This window comes from Nicotiana attenuata, chromosome 11 (assembly GCF_001879085.1).
Source record: "Nicotiana attenuata strain UT chromosome 11, NIATTr2, whole genome shotgun sequence".
In the NCBI taxonomy this organism is placed as follows: Eukaryota; Viridiplantae; Streptophyta; class Magnoliopsida; order Solanales; family Solanaceae; genus Nicotiana; species Nicotiana attenuata.
In genome coordinates, this window is record NC_031999.1 from 44,289,209 (window position 1) to 44,312,230 (window position 23,022).

At 37.6% G+C, this 23,022-nt stretch overlaps 2 protein-coding genes across 2 annotated transcripts; both read right to left on the reverse strand.

Annotated features, from left to right (window-relative positions):
- LOC109234432 (monogalactosyldiacylglycerol synthase 2, chloroplastic-like) lies at nt 754-5,235 on the reverse strand. Its single transcript, XM_019400419.1, has 8 exons — nt 4,130-5,235; nt 3,065-3,237; nt 2,250-2,411; nt 2,029-2,170; nt 1,672-1,896; nt 1,520-1,582; nt 1,348-1,422; nt 754-1,255 (listed from the first exon to the last, which is right to left on the reverse strand). Exons 1-8 carry the CDS (start codon nt 4,388-4,390, stop codon nt 995-997), a joined length of 1,362 nt encoding a protein of 453 aa, XP_019255964.1. The 5' UTR covers nt 4,391-5,235; the 3' UTR covers nt 754-994.
- On the reverse strand, nt 16,646-17,014 carry LOC109234850 (uncharacterized mitochondrial protein AtMg00810-like). Its single transcript, XM_019400896.1, has one exon. The coding sequence runs from the start codon at nt 17,012-17,014 to the stop codon at nt 16,646-16,648; it is 369 nt and encodes a 122-aa protein (XP_019256441.1).

Below are 23,022 nucleotides of genomic sequence, written 5' to 3' on the forward strand. Positions count from 1 at the left end.
GTTTTCTGTCAACATTTAACCCCCCCCCCCCCTCGAATTTTTTATTTTTTTTTGTTTTCAATTTTCTGTTTCTCAATATCATATTATACACAGATGAAGTTTGCTGGACAAATTAAAACCTTCTTCAGTCTTAGAAGCAACCTCTTTATATAGATCCTCTAAGACAAGTAAACTATATTATGACAATGACACTGTCACTGGTGACAAGAAACTAAAAAGCCAGAGAAGAATATTTGCAAAAATAAATACATGAAACTAAAGTCAAAAATCATAATCGTACTCTCCTATTTCCACATAAAACTTATAAAAAAAATTTAAAAAAAAAAAATCATTCAAAAACCTCAATGCACCTGCCTTTTTCTTTTTCCTTTTCTTGGCAATCCTCCATCTCTCGTATTTTTTAACCAAACATCAACAACAAATACAGTGGAATTCCACAAATGGGTTTGAGAAGGATAATGTGTATACAGACCTTATCTCTACCTTATAAAGGTGGAGAGACTGTTTCCGATAAACTCTCGACCTCTTGTATTTTTTAACCAAACAACATCAAACCCAGTGGAATCCCACAAGTGGGGTCTAGGGAGGGTAATGTGTATATAGAGTCGCAGACCTTACCTCTACCTTATGAACATGGAGAGGTTGTTTCTGACTGAGCCTCGACCTCTTGTATTTTTTAACCAAATAACAACAACAACAACAACAACAACAAACCCTGTGAAATCCCACAAGTGGGGTCGGGGGAGGGTAATGTGTATGCAAACTTTACCTCTACCTTGTGAAGGTGGAGAGCCTGTTTCGCTAGACACTCAGCCTCTTGTATTTTTTAACCAAGGATAACAATTTCTCTAGCAAAAAATTACAGCTTACAAAGGGCACACCAAGCCTTTGTGGCCAAAGAATGAGATTGATCACTGAACCTACTCTCTCCTATATAATATGTTACTACAACAAACCTTTATAGATCTGGTAAGTAAACTTCAATCCGATAATGTTAAATTAAGTTAGAAAATGAAGATGTCAATATGTAAGGAATCTTGGCAAGAGGACCTCTCTGGCATGCCAGTTCATGTATATCCTTCACAATATCAAAGACTGCATTAGGTTGTGCAAGTTTCAGAGCGTTCTCTGACATCATTTTCAGCTCATCGCTTTTGGTGGTAAACCATTCTGCAACTATCCGAGCTGTTTCCTTGGGGCGTCGCGTGAAAACACCGGCTCCATTGTCTACTACAAAGGGAACATTTCCCTTCTCCTGCATGCACACAACAAAAGATGAATCAATAACAAAGTTCAAATAAGCCACCAAGACTCGGAGTGAATAGTTAACTTCTTAAATTCACTTACTTGTCCGGGAATGTAGTCGTTCAGAATAATGGGAAGCCCCCTGATTAATGCTTCAGCAATTGTACCAGGTCCTGCCTATGAAGTGCAGAAACAGAATGTTTAGTCACATTATCTGACCAGTTGCCAAAGACGCGATATAGTTGTCTTAAAGTAAGGCAACAGATTGACATACCTTTGTAATAATACAATCACAAGCACCCATCCACTTCTCCATTTGTGTCTGAAATCCTTTGATCTGAACATTAACAAATGTCAGACACTTGCCATTGTCAAGTCTGTCCAACTTGTATTATCATAGTTTTGTAAGGCGCTAATTCCATTTACCTGAACGGGGATGTTCCATTCGAGTGATCGTAATGTGGATGCTAGGGCTTCATTGCGTCCACATATGACAATCATTTGACCAATAGGTTTGCCAAGTTCCTTATTGAAGAGTGCTTCTCCAAGAGCCTTTGCAGTCTTTTTCACGGGACCCATCCCTTCACCGCCACCCATCAGCAAAACCGCTGGCAATGTGGGATCCATCTCAAGTTCCACTCTAAGGTCATCCTACATAAAGTATAGAGGGGGGAAAAAGAATATATATTAAATTTTCACCTCACAAATGGAAAGAGAGAAAAATGACATGAAGAGGAAAGAAAGAGGAACGGAGCCTTTTTGTTAGATTGCCATGACATTCACCTTGATAAGAACTGCTCGACAAAAAGAAGGCCGGATGGGCAATCCAAAAACGCGTGTTTGCGATTCTTCCAGACGATCTAGTAAGGCCCTCTTTGCTACCTCCTCTGAGGGGCAGTACAAGCGATTGACTCCCGGATGAAACCTGAAATAGAAAGTTTTCATAAGTTGGATTGTTATTTGAGACGAATGCGTTAACACTCTAGAGTTCATCAACAACTTACCATGTACGGTGGCAAGTGTTGAGATCCGTGATGACTGTTACGAAAATTACTTTCTTCTGTAGGCCTTGCCATTTAAGAACCAATAAAGGAATGTGTTGCATAAGAGGATGAACACTAATGATTATGTCTGGCTTGTACTCCATCAGACCAGCTTCTACCTCTCTACAAATTCAACAATGCAAACTGATATTAGTAAACCCCTGCGTAAGTAGGCGCTAAATACTTTAAATACATTACTCAAAGAAGATTCATCTCCAATTTTCTTTTGATGAGTACCAAATCGATCACATATCATTGCAAAAGCTACAAAGCTGAAGATCACTTTCCTGATAACTTAAGCAACTATGTCAGTGATCTCCTATAACATTCTAGCTAGAGGTGGATCCAGAATTTAAATTCTGCCGGTTCAAAATTTCAAGGATTTTAGTATTAAACCGATTATATTATTAAAGTTATAGATTCATGTCTACTATTTACAGCAATTTCAGTAAACTTTTAGACATAAATTTATGCTCTACGTCGAATGTTCTGGGTTTAATTGAACCCGTACCTACAACAATACATCCGCCCCTAATCCTAGCAATGATATAATGAAGCGTAAGTGGTTTTTAACAGGCATTATCGTCACGATTAATAATACAAGTGTGTAATTAAATATAGACAAAGATATCGAGTGCAGTATGAAAAGAAAAAAGATCCGAAGAGCAATAAACTCATGGAGAATTCCCCTAGACAGAGCATTAAACATATAACAACGCAACATATCTCTAGCTTAAGACAAGGCAAAAAAGGTTAAAACAGAGACGGCAATGTACTTGGCATAGAAGGCGGCAATAGCAGCAAGATAAACGGAGTGTATCCACCGAGGTGATGTGCCATGAAATGCGACACTCCAAAGACCGACATGTTTAACCATGAACTTGTATTGTTGTTCGATGTTGTTCAATGGCCAGCCAGTGTGTTCCTTCCAAACATCCTTGACAAAAATCTGCATGTATAGACCACATTAGGCAAGACCTAATTGAAACATGAAATCATGGTAGGTCCAAATCCAATACAGCAAAGACTTCCTAAGGCATGTGATTCCATGGATAGAAACCCCACATCTTTAATTGTTAAAAAAAATCAATCTAAGGGCAGCCCAATGTACAAAGCATCACTCGTTCGTGCAGGGTCCAGAGAAGGCCGCACCCCAAGGGGATGTGATGTAGGCAGCCTACCCTGCTGCAAGCATCAGTGACTTATTCTACGGCTCGAACACAATAGGTCACATGGAGAAAAATGGATGGAATCCATAGACTGAGAATCATATTAAAGTAACAATAGGAGTATAGGACAGAGTTAGGGAGATATTAAAGAAGCTAGATAGGTAACATTTTACTTGAAAGAGTTAAATCAATATGTTAAACAAAAATTAACTACTTATTATTTTGCTTAAACGTCATCATTAACATCAAACACGCAATCTGAACAGCTGAAAACAGGTTTACTTAACAACTTCTCAACTTTAAAACACTAAATCAAGTTTTCCAATTTTGACAATAAGAAAATTGACCTCATTAATTATTTCCCTAGGGGCCACACGCAATTGACATGTACTTAACAACTAAGCAAGCAGATCACAGAAACTCAAAAAACTCCAAGAACCAAAACCAAGGCAAAAACAAGTTGGTAAAAAACCAGAAAAAGATCAAAGATGTGTAATAAGTAATTAAAAGGCAGCCCGGTGCACTAAGCTCTCGCTATGCGCAGGTCCGGGAAAGGGTCGAACTACAAGGGTCTACTATACGCAGTCTTACACTGCATTTCTGTGTTATTTGGTTACGTGGAGGCAACTTTACCATTTACGCTAATTAAAAGTAAAAGAAAAAGAACCTTACCCTATATTCATCTCCATATTCTAACTTGAAAGCATCCCTAATTGCCTCAGCTGAAGCCCTATGACCACCACCAGTATCACTCATCAAAATAAGCACATTTTTAGTCCTTTCAGCCCCAATTTGCACCATTTCCATAGTATCATCTTCATCTTGAAAATCATATTTGCATCTCTTTTGACTACTACCACCAAACCCATAAACCCCAACTCTCTCCAACACTGTGTGTATAGATTTCCTAGGGGAAGTCACCTTAGACACCATATTTAACCTCTATTTTCACCAATCCCACAATATATATACATAAATTGGTCCAAAAATCGTTACTTGAAAAGGTCAAATACCAAAAAAGAGGTAACAATTCAACCACCCTTTTACAAAGATCAAAAGGAATAGTGAAAGGTTACAAAAATACAAACGGGTTTAAGAATTTCCAAGAAAATTCAAGATTTGGACACCCTTTAAGACCCTTTTAAAAAAGATGAAGTTTATAGACCTAGACAAAACAAGTACGGAGAAAATGGGGTTGGTAACTTCCTACTTTCAGTAACTTTCGGAAGAAGTAGAGGGAAAGTTACAATAACACAAAAAGTTTAACAAAATTTAAAGAAAATCCAAGATTTAGATACCCTTTAAGACCCTTTATTAGAAAATGGAGGTTAAAGACTTAAACAACACAAGTATGGAGAAAATGGGGTTGGTAAAAGAATCAGAGGGAAAGTTACAAGAACACAAAAAAATTTAACAAATTTTAAAGAAAATCCAAGATTTAGACACCCTTTAAGATCCTTTAACACAAAATGGATGTTAAAAACTTAAACAACACAAGTATGGAGAAAATGGGGTTGGTAAAAGAAGTAAAGGAATATTAAAGTACCAATAACACAAAAGGCTTAACTTTTTTTACAGAAAATTCAAAATTTGGACACCCTTTAAGACCCTTTATCAGAAAATGGAGGCTAGAGAGTTATTAGACAGTACAAGTATGGAGGAAATAGGCTGGTATTTCTGTTATAATAAGAGAGAGAAGACAGAAAGAGGGAAGGTACTGTTTTAGATACTGGAATTATGCTTTCAGTTTTAAAAAATAATGATGCTTTCAGGGGAACAATTATGGCGGAGTTTTCAGTGATTTATAGCCGTCGGATTTGTGCCTTAGTAATTTTGTTTATGTGGTCCGAAATTTGGACTGATTCGCATATTGGGTTGGAAACTTGGAATGTTCGGATAGGCAGATTCGAATCTTTTTCCATAGAACTATTTGTTTTAGTGGTAATTTGTGTTATTTAATACTATGAAAGTCTGGGAGAGGGTGGTGGAGCTGAGTGTGAGGAGTAGTGTATCTATTTTCGAGAAATAGTTCGGGTTTATGTCAGGACGCTCGACTACGGAGGCCATTCACCTTATTAGGAGATTGATGGAGCAGTATAGGGAGAGGAAGAGGGAATTGCATATGTTGTTTATCGACTTAGAAAAGGCATACGATAAAGTCCCGAGAGAGGTTTTGTGGAGATATATGGAGGCTAAAGGTGTACATGTTGCCTACATTAGGGTGATTAAGGACATGCATGATGGAGCGAAGACTCGAGTGAGGACGGTGGGAGGGGACTTGGACCATTTTCCGATCATGATGGGGTTACACCGGGGATCGACACTCAGCCCTTTTTTGTTTGCCCTGGCGATGGACGTTCTGACGCGCCACATCCAAGGGGAGGTGCCGTGGTGTATGTTATTTGCAGATGATATTGTATTGATTCACGAGACGTGAGGCGGTGTGAACGCGAAGTTAGAGGTGTGGATGCAGACCCTAGAGTCTAAAGGTTTCAAGTTGGGCAGTACAAAAACGGAATACTTGGAGTGTAAGTTCAGTGGTGAGACTCAGGGAAGGGAAGGGGAGGTGAGGCTGGACTCGCAAGTCATCCCTAGGAGAGAAAGTTTTTAGTACCTTGGGCTATCGCAGGGGGATGGGGAGATTAATAATGACGTCACACCTCGTATTGGGGCGGGATGGATGAAATAGAGACTCGCTTCTGGTGTTTTGTGTGACAAGAAGGTGCCACCAAAACTTAAAGATAAGTTCTACAGAGTGGTGGCCAGTCAAAATCGCACATATCCAGAAGATGAAGGCAGTAGAGATGGGGATGTTGAGAAGGATGTGCGGGCACACCAGGTTAGATAAGATTAAGAATGAGGTTATTCGCGATAAGGTGAATGTGGCCTCTATTGAGGACAAGATGCGGGAAGCGAGGCTTGAGTGGTTTGGACATGTGAGGAGGAGGAGCACAGACGCCCCGGTGAGGAGGGGTGAGAGGTAGACAATGGAGGGCCTACGGAGAGGTAGAGGTAGGCCAAAGAAGAAATGGGGAGAGGTGATTAGGCAAGACATGACACAGCTGATCAGCTGACCGAAAATATGACCCTTGATAGGAAGATCTGGAGGTCGAGGATTAGGATAGTAGGGTAGGTGGTCTAGATTGTTCATAACGGTAATATTAGTACGCACTCTCATATTCTGTTGGTAGTAAGTTTCTATGACTATTCGTCGTTTTCTTTCATTTTGATCATCTTATTATCGTATTGTTTTTATGCTGTTTTTACGTGGATTTTTGGTGTTGTCCCTCTGTGTCTATCTTTTCATTAATGTGGTGCTTATGCTTTCCTAAGCCGAAAGTCTATTGAAAACAAATTCTCTACCTTCTCAAGGTATGGGTGAGGTTTGCGTACACGCTACCCTCCCTAGACCCCAACGTGGGATAGCACTGGATATGATGTTGCTGTTGTTGTATTACTTTATTGAGCTTATGTTAAAAGTTATTTACTCCGTCCATTTTGTGTGAATTTATTTAATTCAACAAAAAATTTAACTTGAAAAAAAACTTCTAAAATTTGCGTTCTAAACATGTTATGTCCTCATAAAATTGCATTCATTAAGAACAAGATGGTACTGTTATCCTTTTAAAATAGATCAAAGGAGAAAGTGTGTCACATGAAATAAAAATATTTTCTTACAGTTCCTTTCTTTTAGGGGAATTTGTCTTTTTGGTCTCCTTTATGGAATTTTCAAATTATTGTTTTAACTGTTCAAATTAACTGTTTGTTTGCTTTTGTCATTGTCTATTACAGTTGTTAAGCCCATGAGAGTTGGTGTCCACTCTTTGTTTTATAATTCTGGCCTCCCATTTATTTTATTAATATAAATAAAGAGTTAATTATATCCATGGTCATTGAACTTTTGTGTTTGTTACCCAAAAGTCACTATTTTTTTTTGTTGTTACATAAAAATCATTCAACTTTGTGTTCATTACACAAAAGTCACTTTTCTTTCTTTTGTTACCCAAAAATCATTTTACTTTGCTCTAGTTATCACAAAAGTCACATTTTCACTTGAAAAGTCTATTATGCCCTTTATATTATATAAACCTTCATATTTATGTAATACCTTCTATATTATATACTATATAATATATTTTTAACTATGTATTTTATTTATAAATAAAATAACTTAATATTATTTTTTTTTATTTTTTAATAATATATTCGTATATTTAATTTTTCTTACTTTAATTTTCAAGATATATTAGTAGCGTTATTAAATTTGTCAGTAACTTTAATATATATTAGTAGAGAAAATATCGGTAAGTACATTTCCGTGAGAAAATTCGCAGGTAAACAAACAAAGAAAATGAGGAAAAAAACATATGTTAATGTGAAGAAAAATCCCTAGGTACTACATATGAATTAAGCTAGGGATATTTTCTTGGGATTTACCTGGGCAATTGGTTATTTGAAAAATTACACTACTAAAAATTCGGGAAAAATCGTCCAAAAAAAATCGATCAAAGTTGGTCGGTAATGCCCAATAACCGTCCAAAACGCGACCATTAACGTGTGGCGGTATTTTGAAGGTCGGAAGGGCATACCGACCAAAGTTAGTCGGAAATTACCGACCAACTTTGGTCGGTCAATTAAATTCAAAAAAAAAAAAAAAGAATTGCTGCAAAAACGTTATTTTTAATGCTACTAATATATCTTGAAAATTAAAGTTAAGAAAAAATTAATTATACGAATATATTATAAAAATAATATTAAGTTATTTTATTTATAAATAAATACATAGTTAAAAATATATTATATAGTATATAATATAGAAGGTATTACATAAAATATGAAGGTTTATATAATATTAAAGGGCATAATAGACTTTTCGAAAATAAAAATGTGGACTTTTGTGATAATTAGAGCAAAGTAAAATAATTTTGTTGTAACAAAAGAAAGAAAAAATAACTTTTGTGACCATGAATAAAATTATCTCTATAAATAAATGTCTATGATTTTTGTCATGTATAGTTCTTATGGTCATGGTTTAAGCTTTCTTTGGTGGAAACTTTTAAGAAGATATCACTATTATTATATTTTTAAACTTGTATAAAAATTTTGTACTAGTGTTTTTCTACATTTGGAGAAACGCTTGAAATAAAGTTGTTGAGAAAAATACAAATGACAATCGCTTGACGTTAGTGCTGTTGGGTGTGCGAACAAAGTCCCATATTGGTAGCTGAAAAGATTGGGAGTCTACATATAAAGTGAAGGGATCTCTTAATGGTGTGAGGCCTTTTGGGAAAAACCGTGCGGGCTTGGCCCAAAGCGGACAATATCACACCATGTAAGAGTGTCATTGGGACGTTTTAGCCCAACAACTGGTATCAGAGCCCAGGTTCAGCGGAACGAGTATGGAGATGGCGGAGTGATGGTGTAGGGCGGTGCACACACAAGAAGAAGCTAGTTGCGGGCTTCGGTTGCCATGATACTCTAACAATGTGGGTGGCACACAGTGAATCTCGAAAATTGACCCGTGGATCATGGTAGTGGGCCACGTGGAACTTAGTTCGAGGGGGAGATTGTTGGGTATGCGAACAAAGTCCCACATTGGTAGCTGAAAAGATTGGGAGTCTACATATAAGATGTAGGGATATCTTAATGGTGTGAGGCCTTTTGGGAAAAACCGTGCGAGCTTGGCCCAAAGCGGACAATATCACACCATGTTAAGAGTGTCATTGGGCCGCTTTAGCCCAACAAGTGCAAAGTTTGGAAGAACCAAAGAATGTCACAAATTAAATATGTGAAAATTTCAAGCAAAGAAGTTTACTAGTTGTGATATCTAAGTGAATCTCGCATCGATAAAATATGAAAGAGACAGAGAGACGTTGAGTATATAAGTAAACAAGTCTTAGACCCTAATAACACGTTTTAAAGTCGTATGAGCCTAAACCTAAAGCGGACAATATACTAGTGGATTGGACTATTACATTAGTATTTCCAGCATTTCTACATAATGCATATTAAGCTAGAGTAAGAAAGATTAAGTCGTCGTTAGTATCATTATTTTTAGATCAATATATGCAATGCAAGATTTTATATTTGAATATTGTAGGTTATTCCTACCACACACGGAAAAAAAAATTAGTTTGGCCAATTACCAAATAAAGACAAATCCTTAAACCATGGAAGCAATCACATAAACTTAAAGACAATAGAGAATAATTTAACGTCTACAACTTATTGAGGACACTACAAAAGGTCATACTTCCTCTGAGAAATATGTTGTCTTCACCTTTTTAGCGACTTATATATTCTTCTTTAGAATTGAAATTTGTTTTTTCACTCAAAGTTAACTCCTCCAAAAATGCTATGGTAATTGGAATTTTCACATGCTATTGACCGTAGATATTGTTTGCAACGAATTTTCATGATATGAAAAATAACTACAATCACAAAAAAATAAAGTAATTATTTTTATTAATTAATTGTGAGTACAATTCTGTTTCTCCCTTGATTTTTCTCTCCTGAATATTTCCGTAATTCCAGAGCTGAAGCAGCGTATTTCTCGAATGTAGGATGATGCAAACCTCCTGGGGATGTATTTGATCTCCAGCTTCATGAACTATTTGATTTTCAAGAAGTATCCGGCCATATTTTGATCTCTTTGTGAATATCCCAAGAATTTATGGGATTTTTGAGACCCTTTTTCAAGGGACTATGTATGCCTTATATAGGTGTGAGTTAGGGTTTAGGGTAGAGTGACCTCCAGCAACCCTAATAGACTCCTAGGATTTCAAGAGTGTTTGAGTATCTTGAATTTAAGATTTAGCTTGATCTGTTAAAATTTAATGTCTACAAATGCCCCCTACTTCAAGGTTTGTCGGGATGTAGGCTTGCCGAAACTCGAAGACGCGAGTTGAAGTACTCGACCATCGCAACAAATGATTTTGAAACTTGGAGTTTTCGATTTACAGGAGGAAGAGATGAAGGGCATAATTAGTCCCACTGGTCGTACCAATTTGTTTGCAACGAATTTTCATGATATGAAAAATAACTACAATCACAAAAAAATAAAGTAATTATTTTTACTAATCAATTGTGCGTACAATTCTGTTTCTCCCTTGATTCTTCTCTCCTGATTATCTCCGTGATTCCAGGGCTGAAGCAGCGTATTTCTCGAGTGTAGGATGATGCAGACCTCGTGGGGATGTATTTGATCTCCAGCTTCTTGAACTATTTGATTGTCAAGAAGTATCCCATATTTTGATCTCTTTGTGAATAACCCAAGAGTTTATGGGATTTTTGAGACCCCTTTTCAAGGGAATATGTATCCCTTTATATGTGTGTGAGTTAGGGTTTAGGGTAGAGTAACCTCCAAACAACCCTAATAGACTTCTAAGATCTCAAGAGTCTTGCAGTATCTTGAATTTAAGATTTAGCTTGATCCGTTAAAATTTTGATGTCTACAAATGCCCCCTACTTCAAGGTTTGTCGGGGTGTAGGCTTGCTGAAACTCGAAGACGAGACTTGAAGTACTCGACCATCACAACAAATGATTTTGAAACTTGGAGTTTTTGATTTACAGGAGGAAGAGATGAAGAGCAGAACTGGTCCGACTAGACGTGCCAATTTGTTTGCAACAAATTTTCATGATATGAAAAATATCTGCAATCAGAAAAAATAAAGTAATTATTTTTACTAATCAATTATGAGTACAATTCTGTTTCTCCCTTGATTCTTCTCTCCTGATTATCTCCGTGATTCCAGGGTTGAAGCAGCGCATTTCTCGAATATAGGTGATGCAGACCTCGTGGGGATGCATTTGATCTCCAACTTCTTGAACTATTTGATTGTCAGGAAGTATCCGGCCATATTTCGATCTCTTTGTGAATATCCCAAGAGTTTATGGGATTTTGAGACCCTTTTTCAAGGGACTATGTATGCCTTATATAGGTGAGAGTTAGGGTTTAGGGTAGAGTGACCTCCAAGCAACCCTAATAGACTCCTAGGATTTCAAGAGTCTTGGAGTATCTTGAATTTAAGATTTAGCTTGATCTGTTAAAATTTAATGTCTACAAATGCCCCCTACTTCAAGGTTTGTCGGGGTGTAGGCTTGCCAAAACTCGAAGACGAGAGTTGAAGTACTCGACCATCGCAACAAATGATTTTGAAACTTGGAGTTTTCGGTTTACATGAGGAATAGATGAAGGGCAGAATTGGTCCCACTGGACGTGCCAATTTGTTTCCAACGAATTTTCATGATATAAAAAATATCTGCAATCACAAAAAATAAAGTAATTATTTTTACTAATCAATTGTGAGTACAATTCCGTTTCTCCCTTGATTCTTCTCTCCTGATTATCTCCGTGATTTGAGGGCTGAAGCAGCGTATTTCTCGAATGTTGGATGATGCAGACCTCCTGGGGATGTATTTGATCTCCAGTTTTTTGAACTATTTGATTGTCAAGAAGTATCCGACCACATTTTGATCTCTTTGTGAATATCCCAAAAGTTTATGGATTTTTGGGACCCCTTTTTAAGGGAATATATATCCTTTTATATTGGTGTGAGTTAGGGTTTAGGGTAGAGTAACCTCCAAGCAACCCTAATAGACTCCTAGCATTTCAAGAGTCTTGCAGTATCTTGAATTTAAGATTTAGCTTGATCTGTTAAATTTTTGATGTCTACGGATATATCTCGAGGGAGCCTTAGAGCAATGATAAAGCTATATTCGTGCGTTCTACAGGTTATGGGTTCGAGCCGTGAAATCAGCGATTGACGCATGTATCAGGATACGCTGTTTACGTTACATCCCCTTGGGTACGACCATAAATACGGAATATTTTGTGCACCGAACTGCATTTTAATAACTTGAGATACAAATTTTAAGAAGAGTCCATTTTTCTTTGAATATTTAACCGTGGAGCCATGAGACCCTCATGTCTAATTGTGACTGATGATTGACTATAGTCTATGGGGGAAAACAAAGATGAGTAAGTTAAAGAGAAATTAGTCGGCCACTCACATAAATTAGCGTGGGCCTCCAAATTCAATGCTCTTTGAATTTCATTTGTCAATAAGCTGGAATAGGACACACATCAACCAACGCTATTGTAATGACCATAACACGCTTTCAAGATAGTTATTTTAGTACAATAAATGAGATTTTAGGTGTGAAGTTATTTTAGTATTGGCAATAGGGTCCAAATGCATTTTGGATTAATTTCATATGTACAGTTTGATCTTAATACAGGGCAATGTAGCAATGTAGTTAGTCATTTGTTGTTCGGGTTCATTCGAACTCAGTAACTTTATATATATATATATATATATATAAGAGATTTTTCATAAAGCACCATCTTTTAGGTCTAATTAGCCATTTATAGATACCCTTTGCTATATTACGTGTTATAGATACCTTTTATGTTTTTATACAATGTATTTCATGTATTTAAGCTGTTGTATTCATTAATACAACCAAAAAAATAGGCGTAAAAAGTGGAATTCCAACTAAGTTTGACATGTATTTAGCTGTATTCAAGCGGCATTAACGTTAAATACAGTAACGTATCTGCGCAAAATCTGGAATCCTATATAGAGAATTTTTCATAAAGCACCATCTTTTAGGTCTAATTAGCCATTTATAGATACCCTTTGCTATATTACGTATTATAGATACCTTTTATGTTTTTATACAATGTATTTCATGTATTTAAGCTGTTGTATTCATTAATACAACCAAAAAAATAGGCGTAAAAAGTGGAATTCCAGCTAAGTTTGACATGTATTTAGCTGTATTCAAGCGGCATTAACGTTAAAATATCTGCGCAAAATCTGGAAGGTTAAACTGGTTAAAAATGGAAGGAAATCAAATCACATGATATTCTCCTAATTTAACTCAACGAACTAAAATGATCCCTCATTAATCTGTATTTGAAAGATACATAATAAAGATTATAGCTGAATAAAAAGAAATACATATGAATAATACAGTTGAGTACAACTGTATACAATTGAATACAACAAAATACAACTTAATTCATCTGAATAAAACACTTGAATACAACAAAATACAACTGAATACAGCTGAATAAAACTCTTGATGCAACAAAATACAACTAACTTCTGCTGAATAAAATAGTTGAATATAACTAACTACATCTGAATACAACTGAATACAGTTGTATAAAACACTTGAATACAACTAACTACTGCTGAATAAAATAGTTAAATACAACTGATTAAAACTGAATACAAGAGAATACGCATAACTTTTTAATACATCTAAAATATATAAATGAATGCTGCTGAATACATGTGAATACAACTGAAATATACATTCGAATACAACTGAATACAAATAGGCGATTTGGGCGATCTAGAGAGAGAAACAGCCTTATGGCTTCGCCGGCCGGCGGCCAGCCATTAATTCCGGCTGGTCAGCCCCCTAACACATCTGCCCAACCTCCTACAACAACTACAAACAATCCCCAGCCCTCAAATCCCACAAACGAAGCCATGAATTACGCAAAAGCTGTGAACCCTACTTCGACGACCACTGCCATGCAGAATCGAGCCGCTACAGTTGAACCAATTGCTCTTCGTCTATCAAAATCAACGAATTAAACTTACCCTAAGCGATAGTAATTGAGTGATAATGGAGGAGAACTAGAGAATTTGGGTGGGAGAAGAGGTATGAATCGTGGGTTAAGGGAGAAAGAGTAAAGTGTATGCAAAAAGAGAGAGAACGTGGTTAGTCAATTTTACGGTGATTATGTGAGAGAAAAGACTAAAAAGGAGAGAGAAAAATATTATTTAGCATATATGGTGCCTTAAATGTAGGATGTAACTATAATTAAATATTTGGCTATAAAGTATAAAAGGTATCTATAGGATGTAATATTTTAAAATGATATTTATTTAAAATAAATAGGGTACTAAGGTTTTTTATAGGGCGTAAAACTTCCTATATAGAATCATGATATTTAAATTCTGGATCAACGTCTTTCTTAATGATGCAATTGGTCCAAGTGATGGGAGGAAAAAGACAAAATGCAGTTATCTATTTTATGATACTCTTCTCGATACCGTGTTTAACTCTTTATTTTATGGGAAGTCATATAGTTAAACCAAATATATCTTTTTTATTTCCTTATATTTTACACATTACACATGTAACTGGTCTTTTTTCTTTTTCAAACGTTTCGCATGTGGAATAAAAGGCAGAAATATTAAATTAAAGCCCCTCGATCGGTCTTAGGACAAAGCTTGATCATTTAAGGGATTAATTACTTGCCCTTTGATCATTTTAAGGGATTAATTAGTTGCCGCTTCCTTTTTATCGATACATATCATCGTATTATACTATATTATAAGTGGGAAGCTCCAAGTTTAAAGTTAAAATATGAAAACACCTATTAAAAACTAAACGACTATTTTGCCGTTCACTTAAAGATTCCTACTCCAACAATTTTTTGAACCAAATAGTAAAATTACCTTCAAAGTCACTGCTTCATCATTAATGTATGAAGCCATAAATTTATTAAAATTCGTGAAATATATACCATTTAAACTCTCATTTTAATTTCAATAAATGATTAGGAAAAACGGATGACATTAGACAAATAATTATAGTAGATGCGTGTAACGAAGAGTTGTAGTAAATGTTAAAAACGAAAAGTCCTACCAAAGACATTCCCCTTCATTTCTCTATATTGCATCGCTTTCTTTTACTTCAATTTTTTTTATCTTCATTCTATTTCCTCGGTTAAGTCACTAACTATATACAGCCACCATATCGACATCACAAGTGTTTAATCTAAAAAAACCCATAGTGTTCTGTCTAACTTTAAGTGATGTTATCTTTGATGATTGTTGCACTTGAAAACTTATATTAAGGATTGATAATTTAACTCCATTTGCTTGTGCCATCCATGCAGATGGAATATTTTTGTAATGAAGAAAGGTATTTCTATCCGAAGCAGACTCATTATATTGATGTCACTGAATTGTTCAAAAGCTTGATTGACGATATGGTGTCTCCTGGCACCCATTGTCATAGTCATAGGTATTGTTTCCATTTTTATAAAAATAGCCATTTTATATGTTAGTAAAGTATATTTTTCTTTCTCAATAATTTTATGTGTTCGATCCATTTACAACCCACAGTAAGTTAGAATTCACGCGCAACGCGCGTATCCAGAAACTAGTAATATAAAAAACAAAAATACGTCAGATACATCGATAAAATTGAGACTTAAATAGACACACAAGAGACCAATTTTTTTATGTATACAACATCTGAAATATACTAGTCCATTTAATTCAGATTTGTATCACGTATGATTCATTAAAGAATAAATTAAGTATTTCCTATGAGTTGAGCTTAATTGAGCTAGGTCATGAACACCACTAATGGAGCAATGTAACAGTGTTGCGTAAGAGAGAGGAAGAGGAAGAAGAGAGAAATGAAATGGGGAATTTTTCTGTGTATTAGTTGTATCTACAATAACATATACAACCCTATATTTATAGAAGCTAACTACTACTTAATTAAGCTAAGACCACTAACAATATCAACTAACTACTGCAAGCACTAACTCTACCAGTTGTCCTAACTAACTTGACAGCTGGCTCACTACTCAGCATGACAAAATTGGCTCTTTTATTCTTACACTCCCCTCAAGCTGGAGGGTGTAAGATATTAAGCACCCCTAGCTTGCTCAATAGATATTCATGTCGTACTCTTCCCAGTCCTTTAGTTAAGACGTCTGCTTATTGGTCCTTGGTTCCAATGTGGCGTGTCTTGATCCTCCCTTCTTTGATCATATCTCTAACAAAATGACAATCTATTTCAATATGTTTGGTCCTCTCATGGAATATGGGATAAGCTTCAATTTGTAAGGCAGCTTTGCTATCACACATTATATCCACTGGTTGTTTGATAAGCACATTGAGCTCTGGAAACAATCCCAGTAACCATACTATTTCTGCAGTAGCTGTTGCTAAGCTTCTATACTCTTCTTCTGCTGAGCTCCTAGAAACTATTTGTTGCTTCTTTGACTTCCAAGACACCAATGAGTCTCCAAACTTCATCACAAACCCAGTCACTGATCTTCTAGTGTTAGGGCATGATGCCCAATCTGCATCACAGTAGCAGACCAGACTGTCCGCATGCTTGCTACTCATCATAATTCCCATTCATGGATTCTGTTTGATGTATTTTACTACCCTTACTGCTGCTTTCCAGTGGGACTGCTTAGGAGATTGCATGAATTGGCTTAATGTCTGCACAACAAATATGATATCTGGCCTGGTGATTGTGAGGTATATCAATCTTCCAATTAACCTTTGGTAGGCTGAAATGTCTGCCAACATATCATCTCCAGCTAACCCAACATGTCTATCAAACTCAACTGAGGTGAACTTTTGATTCATATCAAGTGGAGTAGCTGCTGGTTTTGTTGCTCCCAGCCCTAGATCAGACACCAGTTGAAGTGCATATTTCCTCTGGTTCAACAGGATCCCTTGATAGGATCTCATAACTTCTATCCCTAGAAAATACCTCATTGCTCAAAGATCCTTCACTTTGAACTTCCTATTTAAAACATTCTTTGTTTCCTGAATGAGTTCTTCATTATTTCCTGGGATGAGTAAGTCATCAACATATACCAATACAGCAACAAATTTTGTTCCCTTTCTTTTTGTGAATAATGAGTAATCATAGAGACTCTGACCATAGCCTGCATCCATAAGAGCTTCAGTAAGTTTGATGTTCTACTGTCTTGAGGCCTGCTTCAAGCTATATAAAGGCTTCACTAATTTGCAAACTTTTGTCTCCCCTGTCTTCTAAAACCCTGAGACAGCTCCATATACACCTTTTCATACAAATCTCCTTGAAGAAATGCATTATGAACATCCATTTGGTACATGTTCCACCCCTTTGAGGCTGCCACTGCAATGACTGCTCTCACAGTTATCATTTTGGTAACTGGTGAGAAGGTCTCATGATAATCTAGACCTTCCTTTTGACTGTACCCCTTGGCCACTAATCTAGCTTTGAATCTTTGAATTTTATCTTGTACACCCATTTTGAGCCAATGGTGTTCTTTCCTTTAGGCAAATCTACTATCTCCCAAGTCTTGTTGTCTTCTAAGGCCTTAATCTCCAACTGCATTGCTTCCACCCATCTTTTGTCTTTAGATGCTTCTGCAAAACTCTGGGGTTTTGTCAGTGAAGAGATCTTTGCAACAAATCTTTGGCAAGATGTTGATAGTCTGTTATATGCTAAATGGTTTGATAGAGGATACAATGTTGTCCCATTTGCCTTCTTTTGTGTCACATAATCCTTCAACCACAAGGGCTCTTTAACACTTCTGCTAGACCTTCTTAGTTCTTCACTTATAGGAATAGGTTCTGCCTCTGGTAATGTGTTTGTTCTACCTCTGGTAATGTGTCTGCATCTTGTGGTAGATACATAGCATCCTGCTCTTCCTCACTTACAATGTCATGTAAATTTGGTGTTGTACTTGTTTCTCCTTGTGCATTATATTCATTAGTTGCATGCCCATCCTGCATTTCATGCATTTCCTCAGTGGTTAAATTATCCACATTAGGAATTGGAGTGGACTCCACTAGTGGTGAAGTTGCAGCTTCTTGTGAATGAGAAGAGGATGCAGGTTCAAGGCCTTCATGATCTTCTTGTTGTAGGAAGTCATTGTGATGACCCAAAAGGTCATCTTCTGTTTTAGAATCCAATTCTGTATTCTAGGGCCTTGAAAACCTCATTTTATCTCTCCTCGATTTACGTGCGTAGTCCAAGCATGTAGCCAGAAAGCCCTTATGTGAAAAATTTAAGAAATGATGATTTTTGGCCTAAAAATTTGATTTTTGTTGACTTTGGTCAACGTTTTGGGTAAACGGAACCAGACCCGTGTTCCGACGGTCCTGGAGGGTCCGTAGAAAAATATGAAATCTGGGCGCATGTCCGAAATCGAATTTTGAGGCCCCTAACCCGAGAAATGAATTTTGAAGGAAATTGATAAGACTGAAAATGTAACAATTTAAAAGATTTAATCTTGTTGGTATCGGGACCGTATTTTGTTTCCGAAGCCCTACAAGTCCATTATGATACTTAAACCTTATCTGTGAAATTTGGTGAAAACGGAATTGATTTGACGTTATTCGGACCTTTGGTTGAGAAAATAGAAGTTTTGAAACTATCTTGAAAAATTCATGCAATTTGGTGCTAAATTCATAGTTCTAGGTGTTATTTTGGCGATTTGATCGCATGAGCAAGTTCGTATGATGTTTTAAGACTTGTGTGCATGATACGTTTGGAGCCCCGAGGGCTCGGGTGAGTTTTGGATAGGCTACAGAGTGATTTTGGAACTTAGAAATTTGCTGGTGTAACTGGTGTCTGTAGCAGGCCTCTGATCTTGCAATTGCGAGATCAAGCTACGCAAATGCGAACCAAGCAGGCATGGCAATTGCGAGGTATTTATCGCAATTGCGAAGAAAGCCTGGGCTAGCAGAGTTCGCAAATGCGAACAAATCTTCGCAATTGCGAAGGTAGTCTGAGAAGGGGTATGATCGCAAATACGATCTTTTACTCGCATTTGCGAGGAATAGTGTTCGCAAATGCGACACTTTCTTCGCATTTGCGAAGGCAACAGGACTGTGAAGGGCTTCGCATTTGCGATAGCTTCTTCAGATTTGCGGGCTTCGCAATTGCGAAGCTCAGGTCGCAATTGCGACATCTGCAGCTAAGTAAAAGGGTCTTAGACGGGATTTTTCATTCATTCTCCCATTTTTCAAAACTAAACTTCAAGAGGCGATTTTCCTAGGGCATGTTCTTCCCCAAATCATAGGTAAATGATTCTTAACTCATTTATTTCAATTGATTTCATCTGTTTAAGAAATTTCTTACTAGAATCTAGGGTTTTTCATGGTGGAATTGGGTGCTTTTGGATAGAACTTAGGAATTTCGAAATTTGGGAATTTAGACCTCAAATTGAGGTCGGTTCCAAAACCAATTGTATATCCGGGCTCGGGGTGAATGGGTAATCGGGTTTTGGTCCGAATTTCGGGTTTTGACCAAGCGAGCCCGGGGTCGATTTTTGACTTTTTGGGGAAAATGTTGGGAAACCTATATTTATGCATTTGAATTGATTCATTTAGCGGTAATTGATGTTATTGAGTTGATTATGACTATATACGAGTGGATTGGTGGTGGAATAGAGAGGTAAAGCGGTACTTGAGCGTTGAATTGCCCGTTGGCTTGAGGTAAGTGTTTGGTCTAACCTTGACTCGAGGGATTAGGGATCCCCGACTTAGTTGCTATGTGAAATACCATGTGTAGGTGTGGTGACGGGTACCTATGCGCCGCTAAATTATCTGTTTAGCCTATTTCCCTTCCCCGTTTCCTAATATATTATTTTCTTGTCTTAACTGCTACTTGCTTATTGATGCTTCCATGTCTAATTGCTTCTTGTTAAATGTTGTTTTCTCTATTGAAGGTATTAATTATTCCGTAGTTTCATTATATTACATTGTTGGTTTAAGTTGGTTTATTGGTGCTTCATGGTACACTTTGGTTAGTCTCGATGTGTAGTATTAACTATTGAAGTTTCATAATTGTATAGATCTTCCGTTGTTATGATTTGAGGTATAAATGTTGTGGGGGGTTTGAGCTAAACTGTGAAATACTTGTTCTTATTTTGTGATTGGTACTGATATGGTGGGATCGGGTTGCACGCCGCAACAAGGGGAATAAGGGTGAAATGTGATTGTCTGGTGGGATCGGGTTGCGTGCCGCAACAAGGAGTAATAAGGGTGGACAGGTGGGATTGGGTTGCACGCCGCAACAGGAGGAATAAGGGTGATAAATTGAGGGGAATAAGGGTGGACTGGTGGGATCGGGTTGCACGCCGCAACAAGGAGTAATAAGGGTGAATGTTCATACTGTTATTGATTATATGGTGGGATCGGTATGCGCGCCGCATCATTTGTTGTTTATGTATTCTTCTTCTGCCGAAATTCATTATTGCGGTTTTTGAACTCTCTTAAGGATTGGTTATAGCTGAGTATTGGTAGAACGATTGGGTTCCGTATTTATTTAATGCAAGTTATTGTCCTATTTCATTTCATATCTTCTTTTTGCCTTATTATAAACTGTTGCAGGATATATCGTTTATGCCCCGCCGTAGCCTCGTCACAGCCTTGTCACTACCTCGTCGAGGTTAGGCTCTGCACTTACCAGTACATGGGGTCGGTTGTACTGATACTGCACTCTGCACTTTCTACGCAAATTTCGGAGCTGGTAGTAGCTGATCGAGACCCAAGGTAGTCTTGTAGGCGTCCACAAGCCCTGGCGTCCCCTTCTACATTCTATATCTCTGTTTTATTTACTTTCGAAACAGATGTATTTTTCTTTTAGACCAGTATTTGTAGTAATCTGTAGAAAGTTCGTGAGTTGTGACACCAGTTTCTGGGTGGTAACTGTTCGTTTTTGTTAATAGTATAAGGATAATCAGTTAAATACGTACTTCCGCTTTTATTTCTGTTTGAATTAGCTTTTTGTTAATATTAACTATGAAAATGTAAAGGGAAAAGGTGATTATAACTCTAATGTTGGCTTGCCTAGCAAGTGCGATGTTAGGCGCCATCACGGTCCTGACGGTGTGAAATTTGGGTCGTGACAAGTTGGTATCAGAGCACTAGGTTGCCTAGGTCTCACAATTCATGGACAAGCTTGGTAGAGTCTGAGGGATCGGTACGGAGATGTCTCTGCTTATCCCCCAGAGACTACAGTGTTAGGAACAATTTCACTTCTATTCATCTCTGTCGTGTGGTTTGTTCTCTCCATGCTAATTGAACTCTCTACTTTGTTCTTTCGCAGATGGCGAGAATACGTACCGCTTCATTGGCTGATCAGCAGCCCGAGCCCCCAGTGGCAGCTCCTACGAGGGGCAAAGGACGAGGCCGAGGCTGAGGCCGTGCTAGAGGCCGAGGCAGGGGCAGGGCACATCCCAGAGCTCGAGTAGCAGCACCAGCGGCGGAGCCTCAGGTAGAATTCGATGAGGAGGACCCGGCCCAGACCGTTCCAGCAGGGCCAGCTCAGGTTCCAGAGGAGTTCATAGCTACCCCGGTACTTCAGGATGCTTTGGTCCGTCTAGTGGGCCTTATAGAGAGTGTTACCCAGGCCGGTATGCTTCCTGTAGCACCAGCCGTCTCTCGAGCTAGGGTAGGAGCACAGACTCCCGCTACTCACACTCCGGAGCAAATGGCTCCCCAGTTTCAGACTCCAGCAGCTAGGGGTGGGCATTCGGTATTTCGGTTCGGTATTTATGAATTTCGGTTCGATATTTCGGTATTCGGTTTATCGGTTGTGTATACCAAATACCATACCAAAGTATTTCGGTACGGTTCGGTATTTCTTATTTTGGTTAGGTACGGTTTCGGTTTAAACCAAATCTTCACTATCTCCCCCGCTCCATTAACTAATGAAATCCATGTTGTTTGAGATTCCACCAAAGATCAATCTTAAGTTCTTAGGTTGTGTACAGAGAAGAGAACGAAAGGCAATACACGTTGAGTTTGAGTAGAAAAAGATCAGTCAATGACTGTCGGGCTGCAATTTGTCTCCACGAATTTTTGTGAGATTTAGAGTCGTTAGTGTGTGAAAATGATCCAACTACTGTGTTCTTTAGTCGATGAGTTTCATTCTTGCTTCAAATTGTTAAACTAGGTTGTTTATCTTATGTATCTTATTTCGTGAATAATTTCCGCTCTGTGTAATCTCTGTTATTTATTTTGAGGCTTTATAGTAAATACTGTAATTTGTATGTTTTTCTTTATCGGAGAATTTTTAGTTTGTTCAAGGCAGGCATATTTCAAGGGATTAGGGAATTAGGGGTGACTTTTGGGGCGTGGGCTTAAGTTTATTAGGATAAAAAATAAAAATAAAGTTGGGCTTGGACTAAACTATTTCGGTATTTTGGTATACCGAAATATCAAAAGCCAATACCGTATACCGTACCGAATTACCGAAATACCAAAATTTTTGTACTGAAATAAACCAAAATACCGAAAAACCGAAACCGAAATACCAAATTAATTCGGTTTGGTTCGGAATTCGGTTTTTCACATTTTATGCCCACCCCTACTAGCAGCTCAGCCAGTTGGGGTAGTTCTGCCGGGTGTCGCAGCACAGACCGATGACAGATCAGCTATTTTTTCCGTTGCTTTGTGGAGGTTGGATAGGTTTACCAAGCTTTTCACCACTACCTATGGCGGTACATCTTTAGAGGATCCCCAGGACTATTTAGATAGTTGTCACGAGGTGTTACGGAACATGGGGATAATGGACACCAATGGGGTCGACTTTGCTACTTTTCATCTGTCAGGTTCCGCCAAGAAATGGTGGAGGGATTATTGTTTGGCCAGACCAGCTGGGTCGCCAGCTCTCACTTGGGACAAGTTCTCTCAGCTATTCTTGGAGAAGTATCTTTCCTATTACTCAGAGAGAGGACTATCCGAGGCAGTTTGAGCGCCTTCAACAGGGTTCTATGACCGTT